This window comes from Ostrinia nubilalis, chromosome 12 (assembly GCF_963855985.1).
Source record: "Ostrinia nubilalis chromosome 12, ilOstNubi1.1, whole genome shotgun sequence".
NCBI lineage: Eukaryota > Metazoa > Arthropoda > Insecta > Lepidoptera > Crambidae > Ostrinia > Ostrinia nubilalis.
Genome location: NC_087099.1, coordinates 11,894,746 through 11,911,444, shown reverse-complemented (window position 1 = coordinate 11,911,444; position 16,699 = coordinate 11,894,746). Strand labels below are relative to the sequence as shown.

The 16,699-nt window shown below is 35.8% G+C and overlaps 1 protein-coding gene across 1 annotated transcript; it reads left to right on the top strand.

Moving 5' to 3' along the window:
- The first annotated feature begins 7,223 nt into the window (after positions 1–7,223).
- On the top strand, positions 7,224–12,001 carry LOC135076550 (uncharacterized). Its single transcript, XM_063970995.1, has 4 exons — positions 7,224–7,420; positions 10,167–10,322; positions 10,889–11,051; positions 11,919–12,001. The coding sequence occupies exons 1-4, from the start codon at positions 7,307–7,309 to the stop codon at positions 11,969–11,971; spliced, it is 486 nt and encodes a 161-aa protein (XP_063827065.1). The 5' UTR covers positions 7,224–7,306; the 3' UTR covers positions 11,972–12,001.
- The last annotated feature ends 4,698 nt before the right edge of the window (positions 12,002–16,699 follow it).

The window sequence follows — 16,699 nt, the reverse complement described above, 5'->3', positions numbered from 1 at the left end:
GAATGAGCTCTTGCAGAAATCTTTGGAGGATAATAGGGAAGAAATCATTTTGTTAATAATATACTCGAAGGTACGTTATTAAAAATCTTTTGCTGACAATCTTGGAGTCTCTCAAAAAAAAAAAAACTGAACAGCAAAAAAAGAATAGGCTAGAAAACAACATCCAACCATACTGATAGGCTAGTTCAGGTACTTTTTAAGACATAGAAGATTTTCTAACCGACTATTTTTCTTTGCAATCCAGTGTACTCGTACCTATGTCTTGAGTAATTTGATAACTCAGTCCAAAAGAACCATCCATCCATGGAATCAGCTTACTCACCAGAAGAAGGTTGTTATTGGTTTTAAAACATCTGAAGGTCAGGATTTATTTCGTAACTGTCGTTATCAGAAATCAAACTCTTTCGTGATATGGCCTAACAAAGGCTCTTTAAAACACTTTAATAGTCACGTCAGTCCACCTCTGAATATCATGGCCTCAATTCCAAGAAAGCAGTTTAAAACTCAATTTTCATTGAAACGTTCAACATTGAGGTTTTGCTTATTTAATTTTTACTGGTTCTTGCGACGTAAGCTGATCTCATCCGCGCATTATCCTGTATTTCCATTTTAAAGCAGAACAGAGCGGATATTTAAGTGGGGATTGTGTGTAATACTCTTTAGAAGGTATACGGCAACAGAATAAGTACGTATGTGTGTTGTTTTTGGGACGATTGTAGCGACCGCGTCGGCCCGACAAAGGACGTGCGAATTTTTGTTACGATTTGTAACTGTAATGGACAGAAAAATATTTTGACCTGATTCAATTGTTAAAGTAAGTAGAAGGATAGCATTATTTTTTCGAGTGTCAGGTAAGAAAGGTAGCTTTTCTGTCACCTTGAGAGTGGAGGATACCAAATTTCACAGGTCTATAATTTTTCTACCTAAAATGTCAAACTTCAAATTTACAATTAGATGAATCAGCCAAACAAGCATTTGGTAAGTGCATTTGGCGCTACAACAAACTCAGTACCTACCTCATCTTCTTCTTTTCGTGTCGACAACAAACCTACACAGTGTCAGCCCAACACTCCGCCACAAGAGTGGCGTTGTCAGTAGCACTCATCAAATCCTCCTGAGTGCAGTTGCTTGGGCACTCAGGGCACGACATCAGGTGCTTCATCGACTGGGGAACAAAACCGCACCTGCACTCCATGTTTAAGCAAACTATAACCTACCTCATAATAAGATTATTTAATTTGGTTTTATTATTATAAAGAATAAGTATCTTCTTTGGTCACCACATAAAACAACCTGTCGGTTCCACGTATTGTAAGTGAATTTCCTTGTAGAATACATAGTGCGCAAGTGAAAAGTTTCTTTGTATCGGATAGCTAAAGACGAAAGTAGAATTTGGTCGAAAAAATAAGAGTTTTGTGTACTAAAACAATAAAGATAAAACTAAAAATAGTTATTAGACACCATATTATTAATAATTAACAACGCAAACAAAAGAAAAGGAAAACACTGTTATGACGTAGATCTATAAGTAAATAACAAAGAGTTACAAAATACAGAACTCGAACCAAAAAAGAACACAGGATTTTTCCCTCCGAAAACATTTCGGCCAACCTTATCAGCCAGGCTATCAAGTATCGAATATTTTGTAGACAAAATCATAAATCAGCCGGACCTCCGTTATCTAAAAAATGTATCTAACATAAAAAGAGCAAAAGAGGATTTTCCCAGCAAATTCAGTTCAGAAGATAAACCAGCCAGTGTTACGGACAGGGTTTCACCATTATCAAGTATTTATTAGGTATCGCTTTCAAAGCCATATCCACATCAGTCAAGGTTTTAGGATCCGGTACTTACTTTTTGGTTCTTTGTTACAATGACATGATTTTTAATAGGTACCGAATACCAAATGATACATTTGATTTGTAACATAATTAAAATAACATGTAAAAATAGTAATCGGATAATCGTGCTTAGGGAAGCTATGATCTGATCTGTAACTTTTTAATTATTTAAATTCCGTAAGCCTTTTTAGTGGCTGAGTTTCTTCGCAGCCTTTCTTAGAATTGTGGCCGGGTTATTATTTAGTTATTGTTTTCTACTTTTTTTCATCAAATTCCCAGTAGCAAATAAAAATAAACGAAAATCGCTTAGCAGTTGAGTTTACATGATATTATTAAATTTTATTTGTTTGTCATCCTTTAGCAGTTACAAGGAAAGCTAATAAAAATATCTAACTCGTCTTTGTTTTCTCTAACAAAACATGATTCTTTTCCTCTACACTTTTCCAAGAAAAACCCACGCTTCAGACTTACAACGTCATTGGCATGCGGACTAATCGTACAAACATAAGCAAAAAGTACCCTCGGAAACTCACATGTCTTGCTCTAATCCCTTGTGTGTGAACGGGATAGATGGGAGTGTGGTAACACGTTAATTGTTAAGTTCAAGCTTGACTGCAGATGAGGTCTTAATCTGATATAGGGTGTGGTACAGAATAATGTTTAGTCGTTATGTAGGCACTATACTACCTGCTTTTCTTTTGGATTTTGCGTTTAGGTTTATTTATTCTTTTTGATTAAATGCTGACCAAAGATACGTTAAACTAATTTTAACAACGTTATTTTTGGCACCGATTCGATCGATTAATTAATAGATTTTGCCTTTTAATCCCGTCGTTTTTGTTCATTCGGTAGTAACTAATATGGAATTAGCGTGATTGAGCCATAGTAGAGACGCTGCTTCGTGCTTTAGTAACTAATTTTAATAGTAACAGTCTACAATAAGCAGTAACAAGGTATAAACACTACAGTTTTATCGATCTCTCGCACTTTTCGCTGGGTACTAAGCTCAAAGTGAGATTTTAAAATTTCCACTACGCCCATTAAAGTTGTTTTCTTTAGAAAATTTTAGAAAGCCTTACAAATTACATCATCAAGTCTGCGGCCGTTTCGACGTAGCCTTGACCCAGGAAATATTTGTGCCCGCTCTTATTACCCTGCAAAGAACAGCCTACTCATCTAAACTAATAAAAACGTGGTGAGTTCGCCAGTTTTAAAATTAGACAAAGGCATAAAGCGAACAATACTACGGTGACACGATTACGTACAAAATTGTGACGTACTCGTATATAAATACATTCCTGTATATAATAACGTAATGTACTTGTCATGGTATGGAAACACATTCATTTGTTTGATTCAGCCAAATGACGTCCACTGTTGGACAAAGGCCTCCTCCAAGGAGTTCCAGAACGACCGGTCTTGCGGTGCCCTCATCCAGGTGCTTCCCGTGAACGTCACCGGATGGAAACTCATGTAAAAAAAGAGTATACCTACCTAAATTTTGCAATGTCCTCATTAAATAACAACAAATGAATTAGGTATGTACCTACTGTGAGTGTATCAATATTTTCAGGTCCAACTCAGAATCTGAGTCAAGAAAGATTAGCGCAGAAAACCTCCTAGGCCACGGAGTTGTTCGTTTTCGTTATCATCAGTGATAAAATGTCCCAGAATTTAAATTCTAATTCTTTAATAATCTGTGGGCCATATTCAGGGCACACACGTCCCAAATATAGCTTACCCTTTGAATGTTATTATATATAAAATATTATTTCATATACTAGATCTGGCTGTTCTGCCTACGTTCTACCTCAACGGTGATTAATTAAGAACAACAAAAGCCAAAGCGGTTTGTTTGTGTTGCTGTGTTTCTTGCCCTTTACACGAGTAGCGTAAGTGAATAAATTATTTACGCTCTACAATCTGACTCGAGCACTGCTGATGTACCTACTGTGTTCCAATCACGAGGATACTCTATCTCGGTTACAGTTGAAGTGTTTACTTGTGAAGATCGATCTTTAATGACAGATAAAACGTATTTTCGTTGGGATCATGATTGGGGAGGCTTATTCGTCTCAGCTAAATGACGTCCACTGCTGGACAAAGTCCTCCTTGTTCACAAAGACTGGTCCTACGCTGCCCATATCCAGGTACTTCCCACGACCTGCACCAAATCGTCAGTCCACCTAGTAGGAGGCCTGACACACTATTACGTCTTCACGTATATTACCTGGTATAAGTAACCGGAGGAATAGAAGAAAGAAACAGAAATGATTAATTTCAATAACCTGCCACTACGCACCTACCTTGTAAATGTACTAATTAACAAAGTGACAACTAAGTCATGTAGAGGTGTAACCTAAGTGCAGACCACCGACTTTAGTTGGCCGATAGTTGCACCGAAGTGCGCACATTACACCGATTTGGTATCGACTGATTCTTCATAAGTACAAATTAAAATCGAGCCCAACTATAGGCCAACTAAAATTTGATGGTCTGCTCCTAGGCTTAATTTTGTATCGCATGAAAATAATAATAATTCATAATATTTTATCAAAAATCTGCAATGTCGTTAGATAACAGATATTTTTATCAATATCGTGAATAGGAAAGTAACTCAACCTTCTTGACTCCCTACCTTTGGGTTTTCCAAGAAACAAAACATTTCTGGTTAATACATCAACCGAGTAAAACCAATTTGGAATCATTTTGCCGCACGTTGCAAGTCAGTAATAAATCATATAAAACACCACCGCCATTATAGTAACGAAGAAAATCTATATGGAACGAGATCATTCGAGGAAGTTCCCTCTGTTTGTATACCTATAATCTATATCCATATACAACTATTAGCTTATTCGTCAGTCCCTTGGGAGGTAGAGGGCATAGACATGAGCGGAAAAAATACAATTTACTCCTCTTTCATGCAACAGTAGGTTATTTTTCCAGTGGCAAATAAAATAAAACAAATGGTAATAATAGAACTGTAAAATATACTGAATAGACAATTTGACACCATTCCCCAATATTTCGAAATCAAAAATTTTCTAAAAAGACACTTCATTCTGGTCTTAAAAACTTAAATAATTTTAAATTACCTGTAAATTACGATTTCTGGTCGCATTGTAAATGCAAAAAGTAGTTTAATTGAGTTGACAAAATAGTGACGTCACTTGCTTGTAGTGCCATACAAAATCTATGGGACGGGATGGGTTTTGACAGTTTTAAAAAGTACGTCAATTGATTGGTGGTGTCAACATGTATATTGTATAAAAAGCCCTCCAAGTTATTCGTATAATAAGTTGTATAAATATCAAACACTACCTACCAGAATTTAACTACCAAATTAGTGTCATGATGGGCTTACTTTTGATGATAATTAGCTATAATCACCTAACCTAATTAGGAAACTTAATTAGACTGAATTCAGTCTTAGGAAATCTAAAAAAAACATATTATAGCATGATAATGAGGTTTTTAATTGAGTGGACCATTTTGAAAATCTTATGCTGGATTTATCATGTAATTTGTCTGATGAAAGAGTTGTGTCGTGACGTCAGAACGGAATCGGTTCCATACATTAAGCGATAGTCAGAAGCCATCACGACACGACACAGCACCACATAACACTCTAATGTACGAACCAGACGAGTTAACTGCGTACATGGAGGTCGTGACGTCACATCGACGTTCTGGTACGAAAGGGGCGAAGTGTGCGGATTGTGTAAGTGTGAGGGAGTCGCATTCCAGCGAGGTGCGCAGTAAGCTCGATCGGGTTGTAAATCCGGCTTTAATTACTGTTAAATAAGGTATTTTCTCAAACGCTTCATCTTATTAACCTACCAGCACCCAGCGTCTGCGATAAGCTGCGACCTCGCCCTCTTTGATTTACCGCGGCGACTCTGCAAACAACTTGTATGCGGTAGAAAAATGTGGCTTCATGAGTTTTGCGGCGCAGGTGCTGCGAATTGTTGTTTGTTGGTTCTGGTGCTGCAGGCATGTAGGGGTTAAACGAAAACGCACGTTAGTATTGAACTAATAAAAACTATCAAATGTTTCGTCTTTACAAGGGAGGAAAGATTTGATGATTAGTTTGTTTGAATTAAATATGCTCTGAAACTTCTGGACCGATTTGCAAAAATCTTTCAACATTAGAATTCTACATTATTTCTCTGATGAACATAGGTGGTACGAAGTACACCGGGTCACCCATATTGAATCAAAATTATTGCTGCACATTGCTGTGTTGGCAAATAGTCACGTTAGTGGGGTTGACCTTTGTGAGACTGTTCTCCCATGTAATTTTCAGCAAGACTATGTAACTAGAATTTACAGCTTGACCGTTAATAAAAACTCGACTAATATTAAGCACAGGACAAATTTGTCCTAGGATAAAGTTAAAGAGTCATTGAACCCACAGCAAAACTAACCAGATGAAAATAGAAGGATCTCTTGTGTGTTTTTTTGTTTAAGTTAAGTATTTATCTATCTCTCTTTTTAAAGAGGAGCTTAGATGACAAATAAAGGTATAAATAACTCCTAAGAGTAGAATATTGAGCTAAGAACGGATACTAAGAATTGTGAAGACCTATCACGTATAAAAATACGTGCGTCTTCTTGACGTAAAAGGGTCTAAATGCTCATATTATAAAATATGTTACAGTCACTATGACGCTTCTAGGGAATCACACGCGTGACTCCCGGGATAAAGCGAGTGCACTCGCGTACAAAATGCAGGGAGTGTAAGCTTGGATGCCAAAACGCGGCGATGTCGAAAAGGCAAGAGCATAATGCTTATACCGTGTGCTATGCCACACACAGTTGCCCAACTGGTGATACACAAGTGTTACAGTGGTGACAGTAAGGTGTTACAGTAGTACCAGTAGAACGTGATGACGATGAATTAATGTATTGCAGCAGATTTGATCTTATTTCAAGCTTTAGGATCGTAACTTTCGTGTACCAAATAGATCAGAAAATCAATAGGAAATGGTAGATGGTAGAGATCCTGATATAAATGTCATTTTTAGGTGTTAGTGATCTTCAAAGTCCAATTAAGATAAGACAAGATGTTGACACTTTTTTATTGTTTCAATCATTTTGCTTAACTACGAGATTAGGCACTTAATTAGATGTTTAATGCTACTTGACTTCTGTTCTGTCACCTTACAGCCTTACAGCATGAGCTCACTCGTTTTCATCGTTCAAGTTAGTGGGGTGAAGGTCGAATTGACAAAGACATAGTTTCAAGACCTCGCGAAGTTGAAAAGTCGAAGTGAATGATTGAAAGCACTTCTCGGAAACTTTTTAGTCGAAACTCTATTCTTTGCTCAACTTTATAATCTGTATCTGTAGACACTTGCTGTCAACTGTAAAGTTTATGGTTAACTATCTATCATTGTGAGTTTTTAAACAATTTTATTTTCTATTTTTTATATATTTTGAATTATACTATACAAAAAACAATGCCGAACCAAGACGACTCAGTATCCCTGATCGACAAATTCCCCCGGGCCGAGTATTGTTGCTCCAGTGTGAATGTTAAGAGTGGGACGAAACTAATTGCTATTCTGGGGATCGTAAGTTAAATCTGGTTGTTTTGGTTCATTTCTAATTTGCTTTGAGATGGCTGGAGCAAATAGGTTATTCGGTATTGCACGCTAGAGGATACAGTGAGTTTACTTTTAGTGTGTTTAGTACTTGTTCAGTATTCACAACTATAGTTTTTGGGTGCATCTACCATCGCGTTTTAGAAACGTAATATACATAGCTAGTACAGTCAACCTGTAGTCATTATTAATACACATCTATTGTATGAATTAAAACAATATTGTTTTGTAGTAAACTACTACCAGTTGAATCAGAATTTATCTGTTAATTAGCTCGAAGTTCTCAAAGAGAACTAGGTACCTACTATACGTAAATTTAAAAATAAGAGCATGTTTTTTCATGATTTTTTTCCTTTCATGAAAAAACGTAAAAATCGCTGTTATTCGTGCTGTAAAATTCACCTTCTCAAAAAGCGCTAAAATACTTGAAGATTTTAACATATACCTCGTGAACTCCGTTCCAAGAATGATGTGAATTTTTCAAAGGAAAGTTTCACACGGTTTTATCTCTTTGAACTCCAAAGTTAGTGCCGGGCAAAGCTGTTCTTAATGTATTAGTGACAAGACCTGTAATAAGCGAGGGGAACTTTTGATAAAATATTTTATCTCTGATTTCAATGGCGCCTCACTATTCATAATTTTGAAAACTGCAAAAGGTTGAGATATAAAAGATTTTTCATAAAATTCTTTCCAAGTTTTCAACATTAAGTCTTTATTGAGAGTAATGCTTTGATACTTCGGAGTAGTCAAATAAATGTGAACTTAGTGTAGGTTATTTACCTTTGGTTTTGTTAGTTTTTGGGACAATTAGTTAGACTTAAGTTTACAGTTTGCTAGACCAAACTGAGAACAAAAAAGACGTGATTGTCCTCTAAATCCAAACCCATAATTAATATCGAAATAATCTAAGAACTTTTACCACTTGCTAATAACCCTATTACGAACCGTCTGATAAACTACTGCCCGGTATTACCATCAATCCCTAAATTTTAAGTGACCCCTATGGTAACACAAAACAGGAAATTTGTTTTCATAGGCGTTACTTAAAAATTAGGAATTGATGGTGAAAACGGGCATTCATCTTTTGGTTTAACAGGTCTCGAATAATCTGACAGTAAAGTCAAGTGAAGTCACTTGTAACCAGCAACTTTTATTTACTCACCACCCTCATTTTGTTTAAATAAATCAAAAGACTATCTAAAACTCTTGCCCTATGGCTAGATCAGAGGAACAGCTAAAGACTGGTTCCAGAGCTATTTACAAAATAGGCAACAGTGTGTGGAAATAAGTAAGTTGGAAAAAAGAAACCGTTCATACATGAAAATGACATACAGATCTGATTACAGGGTAAATGGGTGTGGAGTTCCACAAGGAAGCATACTGGGCCCTATTCTTTTCATATTATACATCAATGATCTACCCAAAATAACAAAACACAAATCTATTCTCTTTGCTGACGATACTACTCTAATTATAAAGGGAAGGGATGCGGACTATCTAGAGACTGAAATAAATACAACTGTTAAGCGAGTTATTAAATGGCTAAGCGAAAATAATCTAAAAGTAAATATTGACAAAACTAAAGTAATGCAATTCAGGACATATCAATCTCATACACCTAATATTAAAATAGATTATGAAGGACAAATAATACAAAATGTACAAATGACTGAATTTTTAGGAATATTGATTGACGAAAACTGTAGTTGGAAATTACACATAAACCAAGTATGCGATAAATTAAGTAGATTCGTATTTGCTCTGCGAAGGCTTAGAGAAACTGTTTCTGTAGAGGTTGCTTTAGAAGCATATCACGCATACGTCGTCTCTGTTTTACAATACGGCTTAATAATATGGGGGAACTCTACTGATATAGAAATAGCGTTTAAAATTCAAAAAAAATGTGTCAGAGCTTTAAGTGGCGCTGACTACATTGATCCCTGCAGACCATTGTTTAAACGTTTTAAACTTTTGACATTATCTTGCCTTTACATTAAACAAATTTGCTTGTTTGTAAGACAACATTCCCAATTTTTTTCTTTAAAACTGCCATTTGAAGGGAAATCTCTTCGAAAACGCCCTACAGGATTGCTTGAAGTCCCCTTGTGTAGACTAACGCTAAGTAATAAGAATGCATTTTCAATGGCGGTGAAAGTATATAATGCTTTACCCGAAGAAATTAGGACACTTGCAGGGCCTTTATATAAAACCAGATTGCATGCATGGTTATTAGAAAATACGTTCTATACTATGAATGAATATTTCAATCGAAAATGACATTTATTACTTATTTTTAATTATTCTTTTAATGGCATTATTTTATTGTTTGATTTAATTATTTTGATTGTTTTGACATTGTTTTATTTTTTATATTTCTGACATATTTAATTATTTTCATGTAGTAAATGACATAATATTTGTAATTTATTCTTGTAGAAATTATTTAAATATTTGTACGCTGACTAATTATACAGCAAATTTTGGCGATCTACTTATACTAGTTTTAAGACCACTATGTTTACCCAAAATTGTGCAAATAAATATTTGAATTTGAATAGAGTTCGATCCAGTGGCCAGGGAGGCAAAACTGTAGCCATTTCAAACACAATTAACATTCGTTATTAAAAATTATTAGCGAATAGAGTCGCTTCTCACACTTAGGTAGTTCGATTTTTGTCAAGTTGTTTATTTAACACAACTAACATTTCTATTACAGCTGATCGGATTATCATGTGGAGCCTTATTACTGATGCAGGGCAGAAAACAGCTGTCAGGAGTTGAAGTAATGCTCATGGTCTTCATAGCCCTGTTCACACTGGTCACCCTTGCCTTTGTGATCGTATCCGTGGTCTTACTTTTAGCAGCAGTAGATGTGAGTAAGTCTTTATAAATATTATAATTTAGAATATCGTGGGATATTTTATCTGCACTAATAATATAAATGTAATTTTATTTTTTGTTTGTATATAAATTAGTCCGAAACTACTGAACCTATTATTATCTATACTTCTATTATACTTCTATGCTATGCTATACTAACATTATAAATGCGAAAGTAACTCTTCAGTCTGTCTGTCTGTCTTGCTTTCACGTCTAAACCACTGAACCGATTTTGTTGAAATTTGGCATGGAGATAGTTTGAGTCCAGGGAAAGGACATAGGATAGTTTTTATTCCGGTTTTTGAAACGGACGCGCGCGATATTTTTTTTTGTGACAGACAAAATCCCACGCGGGCGAAGCCGCGGGCGGAAAGCTAGTTAAATAATTATAATTCTTTCAACATTAGATTCCCACAGTATCCCTGATGGACATAGGCTATAGATACCAGTTACACAACCTTTTATTGGCGGTATGAAGTTGAGATTATTTAGAATACTTCTTGGTATCTTGGTATTTGGAATGTAACTATATTCAGTTTAATATTTTGGTTATTCCAGGAAAATCCTTCACTAATGTCATATTACACCTGGCTAGCGATAATATACCTGGGTGTTCAGCTAGTTCTGGCAATAATTATACCAGTGCTATTGGTTGTCAGTGGAAAATATCACGCTGGAGGAGCATTGATATGGATGGGGATTGTGACCGTAGTTGCTCTTGGTAAGTAAAATACTTTTATACTCGGCGCCAAGACTCGTGGCAGGCAGTGTAGTAATAAAACAGTGCATATCACGTTTTCTCTTGCACTCACACTGGTTATGGGTGACGACACACAGAGGCAGGCATAGCGTTGTTCATAATTCGCAATAATTAATAAAATATTGGCGAGTGTGTATCTCTGTTTCAAAAATCACTTATGGCCCCTCCTGTATAGTAGCCATTTTCTCACACTTATTTATTTACTTATTACAAGGTAAACTCTGTGAAATCTTTGTTCGCTCGCATCAGCCAATTGACGTCTACTGCTGGAAATAGGCCTCCCCCAAAGATTTACACAACGACCGGTCCTGTGCTGCCTGCATCCAAGTGCTTTCCGTGACTTCCACGAGACCATCGAAGTAGTAGTGTGGTACCTTAATAGTTGTAAATGGATATGTTTACGCTGATGTGCTGGCAATTGGAGTTGGATTGGAGTTGGACCAAACCAGTTCTAAGGCGGTCAAGCTGTAAACCTGGCAATATCAGAGTTGAAATAACGACTATATTAACAAAAAAAAAAAGTAACTCTATCAAAAAGTAGGCGAAAGTATAATTAGGTACCTACTAATTTTAATTAGCAAACTTTCAACTACATTCCTCTAAATTTATATTGGCCCAGACTTTTAACAAAATAGACTTAATTTTAAATAATGAAAACATCTTTCGTTGTGCGTCTAGATAAATTAGTCTTACTTAAACATTTTGTTCTTAGCGCTAAACATTTTCTTTTACGTTTAAACTTTCACAAATGGAATATCAAAGAATGTCTCTACTTTATTTTTAAATGCAAAGGTTGCTGAGGTTTTATTCCTTTTACGTTGGTTTCAGGGTGGACGCATTTCATATCTGTGGTCAGCTCGTACAGAATGAGTTTGCTTTGAGGGCTTAATAAAGGCTGCGTTTTTTATTTATTTTCTTTTTCTTTCATTTTACATTCACACGGGCACTTTCATTTGGAATATTGAAATAAACTATGAATTTTTAATCGAACATTAGGTATCTATGTCCACGCAATACCACTCTATTCTCTAATAAATATTAGTTAATCTAATTCTGAGATTACCAGTATTTGCTAAACGAGTTCAAAATCTTTCCTCTTTTATTATTTAAATGTGTTAACGTGGACTCAATTTTATCGAATTTTGTCACTTTCGTTCAAATTATAATTTCCTTAAAAATCGACAAACAAAATTTTCAGTTATAACTGTTTAATTTTTTATCAATAACGGTGTTATATCTGCCTACGATTTAGCTAGCCTTAATGAAAAGTCTCCATAGTAACTTCAGTTTCTTTTCTCAGGAAATGCTTAGGTGGGAATGGATTTATATGAACTCTGATATTTATCTTCTTCGCCCATAACAGTCTTTTGACCTTTAACAAATATAAAACCGATGTTCACCAAAATAAAACCTTTGTTTATATTGCTAATGATCTCGCCACGTTTAATGACAGTTTTATTTATAAACTTGTAAAAATGCAACTCCATACGATAAACGTATTATTATTATCTTGATTATAATTTTCTTGAGACAAGTCAACGCTATACGTGTTATAATTAATACGAGTACATGTTTATTTTAAATACTTCTAATTACACAAGAAATCAAGAGATATCAATCGTCTTTCGTGTCCCTCGTGGCGCATATTTTATCTTACATAGTTTTAACCTTTTCAATGCCAATGACGGATACATGCGTATATCAGGTTGACCGCCAACGACGGATTAATTCGCCTTAAAAATAATGTCAGTAATAGGCTAATCTGGGGGCACGGCAGTGCCCCCATCAAGTCGAGCAAAAAAGCGGCACGGCCGTAGGTACCATCCTTTTCTCGAAGCAATTCAGGCCATTTTCGACCGCCTGTAACTTCGTTGTGGATAAAACTAGAAGGCTGAATTTTCATTAGCTATGCAGGCATTGTAAAGACACGGTATATTTAAAATTTCATTCAATTTGAACCAGTAGTTTAAGAATTATAACGGGTCAAAGTTACTTAATTTTGTCACTCACTGACTCACTGACTCACTGACTCACCGATCATCAAAACTCTAAGGCACTTCTAGCAGACCTAGAAGCTTCAAATTTGGAATATAAGTAGTGTTTGGTGTATGAATCAAGGAAAAACTACACTAAATAAAATATTTGGGGGCACGGTAGCGCAACCGCCAAGTCGAGTAAAATTTTTCAATTTCGGTCCAGTTTTCTAGATACATAACTGCTGTCTACAAAATACAAAAAGAAATGAGATCCCATCAAAAACAATACTTGTCAAAAAAACCAAGTCTCGCAACTCAGTTGTTCTACGGTAAAAAGTTGTGAGATCCATGTAATACCAAGTCCAGGCCAGGAAATCTTTAACGTTTTACATAAATATATTGACTTGGCCATCGCATGAAAACACGTGTAAATTAAATTATTTAGTGCGATGGCCAAGTCAATAATTTATGTAAAACGTTAAAGATTTCCTGGCCTGGACTTGGTATTACATGGATCTCACAACTTTTTACCGTAGAACAACTGAGTTGCGAGACTTGGTTTTTTTGACAAGTATTGTTTTTGATGGGTTGAGTATTATGTAAACTGAATAATAATGAATACAATAATTATATTGATATCATAATTTATCAAGCGTGGCGTCAGAGTGATGGCTTTTGTATTTGACGTGGCGCTGAAAAGGTTGAGAATTCCGGGTTCGGGTTCCACCTGAATATAAGGTGAGATGTAGGCCAAGAGCTTCCTCCTTGTGGATAAAGATAACCTTACTACTTAAGTATCATAAGATTAAAATCAATAAAGAGTTATCGTATAAGTTTTAACCATCTGGGTTAAATAAATCCAATTGGGTCAAAGTTCATATTCACACTATTCGTCCCAGTATCTACGATTAGCCTTTATTATCCTTGTAGCATTCTTTATTGACCAAAAATAAAACTCTTTCTTCCCGTAAATAATCCATGGAATCCGATTTCTGTCTATCAATTGGCCCAATAAACGCCAGCTGTCTAATAATGTGGTTGGCATTAACAGAGTCTTGGAATTCCCAGGCTTTTCTTTATTGGTCTTAAGTAAATGCCAATTTAGGAGATAGATTTCCCTGTAACTGATATAATGGAGAAGCTAACACGAGAAAGTTTACCGTTGGCTTGGAGCTAAATATCTAGTTGGGTGTAAGCAGAGGAAAATTAGACAATTTATATGTTTATTTTGGACTAAGTCCTTTAGGCCCGATTTTTATCTCCCTTTTATTTTAAATCTTAATCTTATACACGAGTTTCGAAAATAACAACTGCTGAAATGTTGTGGGTGGTTGTCGCGTGAGGGTGTCCCAAAAGTTATCCAATGTTTTTGGGACACTCTCTATAAGTACAACATAGACACAATTACAAATACATTTATAAAAACTTGGGATACGAAAACAACGAGAGCAGCATTTAATTAAATTTAGTTTAAAGTTTGACATTCATCAAGCAACGGATTGCTGTAAAGTCCATAATGAACAAAATTTCTTTAATTAATCTAATCTAATTAATTTGTGCTTTCTTTCCACATGACTTGATGTGATATACATATATCCTACTAATATTATAAAGGCGAAAGTTTGGATGTCTGGATGTCATGATGTCTGGATGTTTGTTACTCTTTCACGCAAAACGAGGTCCACGCGAACAAAGTCGCGGGCGGCCGCTAATCATTTATATGATTCCTAGAAGGCAACTTGCAATCTACCCGCTTTTTTGGCAACCTGCAAGATGTGATTTATTGTGAGTAAGGGCCCTCGCCCACGGCGACTTTTTGTAGTGATGTTTTGACTTTTAAGACTTGTACTAACGCGCGTTAGTCGCATTTGCAAAACGCACTACAGAAGCGATGCCAACGCGCTACTAACGCGCTACAGCAGCGCGACTATATCGATGCAAACGCGCGACCTTGTCGAACGACATTTGGGTTACTGAATCGCGTTTGCATCGTGACAGAAGCGCGTTTATGTGAGCGAGGGCACACAGCTAGCGACTGCATTGCGACTGCGCGACAGAATCGCTACTGCATCGCTACAAAAAGTTGCCGTTGCCGCGAGGGGCCTTAAATGTAAAAGGTACCGACGACAACACATCCAGTTAAACACTGTAGCATCTTATGTTATTGTAATACGGTAGATTTTGCAACAAAAATGTAAAATCTGAGGTGCTGTTGACGGTACCATTAAGCTTTAAACCGTTACTAGGAATTACATTTTTCCGGGTATTACAATGAGACATTTATTTGTTTTTGTTAACCCTAAATCCTTTAAAATACATTAATATATTAACCTAGCGGCCCGCCCCGGTTTTCGGATTCGGATGTTGGTATTTTACAAAATTTTTAAATATTTATTATAAATAAAAAAATATTCCTATGTTCATCGGAAAAAAAAGGTTAGGAGCCTATTCAATACAAACATACAAAAATACAAATCTTTCATCTTTGTAATGTATAGATTGGGTTTAGTCGAGCTATCCACTAATTCATTCATTTGGCCCACGAAGGGTTTTTTAATTTGACGGTTTTGGCGTCCCAACCGTAGTATTAAAATTTATGAGCCCCCTAGATTATAGTTCAATGGGTCCGACCGATTTAACGTTTCCTACGAATCTTTAAAAAATCAGTTTTTCAAGCCTCTATCCTTATAAATCCAGTAACAAAAATCACACAAAGCGAGTTACCTAGAAATCGTACCCAGGAACGACGAATCGAAAGAACATAACAATTTAACCACAGAAGCCTAACCCAAAACTTGAAATTTCCAAGAAACCCATAGTCCCACTTTACCCAAAATAGATTCCATTAATAAATGTTTTCGTAGTATTTCCCAAATGATATGATAACGTGGCCAAATAACACGTAGCGAATGAGCTACAGTAAAATGGGAGGTTAATGAATAATGAACATTTCCCGAAATGTGTCCGTGTAATATCAGTTCCCTGATTCCTTATGTGATAACCATCAGTCAGTATGTGATAATCGTCAGACACTACATTATGGCCCAACGTGGGAGTAATGTAAACTCGGGGCGTTCGATTTTCAGTTGTTTTTTTTGCCTTCAAATTGGCTAATTTAGGCTTATGCCAAGATAGGTAAATACAATGTGACAGATTTGTGTCACCGTCTATCGAATGTTTTTTTTTCATTCTTCATTAGATTAGAAAGCTTTTTGCATTTTCTAATACAATTAAGTAAACACTCGGTAGCGGATTTTGGACATTTTCACTATTTTGCATTGTTAATTGAGCGTCTCTCTATTGCATCTATAAACCAAGTATGTTTTTATGACTGACTGTTTTTAGTGGACTATTATGTTGTGTAAACTCGGAAAATGGAACATTTTTAATTCCTTAAAAGTTGGTAGCGCGATTAGGATCTATCGCTCACAGTTTATAGCATTCCTTCGTAATTGCTTTCGTACGTGTTCATTATTAAAACAAATTTTCAGTTCACTTGTTTGTTTGACCTAAAAACATACCTCATACCACAATTTAGTTGATATGTTTACCTACATTACGTATGAAAGTGAATTAGTAACGTAATGCGTAAAGTTAAACTCTATACACGAAGGTCCTGAGTTTAAATCGAGT

Excerpts from the sequence above, each read along its gene's own strand:
- LOC135076550 (XM_063970995.1), top strand. The coding sequence starts at position 7,307 with ATGCCGAACCAAGACGACTCAGTATCCCTGATCGACAAATTCCCCCGG. Across the intron at positions 7,421-10,166 it reads TAATTGCTATTCTGGGGATC|CTGATCGGATTATCATGTGG; the intron begins GTAAGTTAAATC and ends TTTCTATTACAG. Across the intron at positions 11,052-11,918 it reads TGTGACCGTAGTTGCTCTTG|GGTGGACGCATTTCATATCT; the intron begins GTAAGTAAAATA and ends CGTTGGTTTCAG.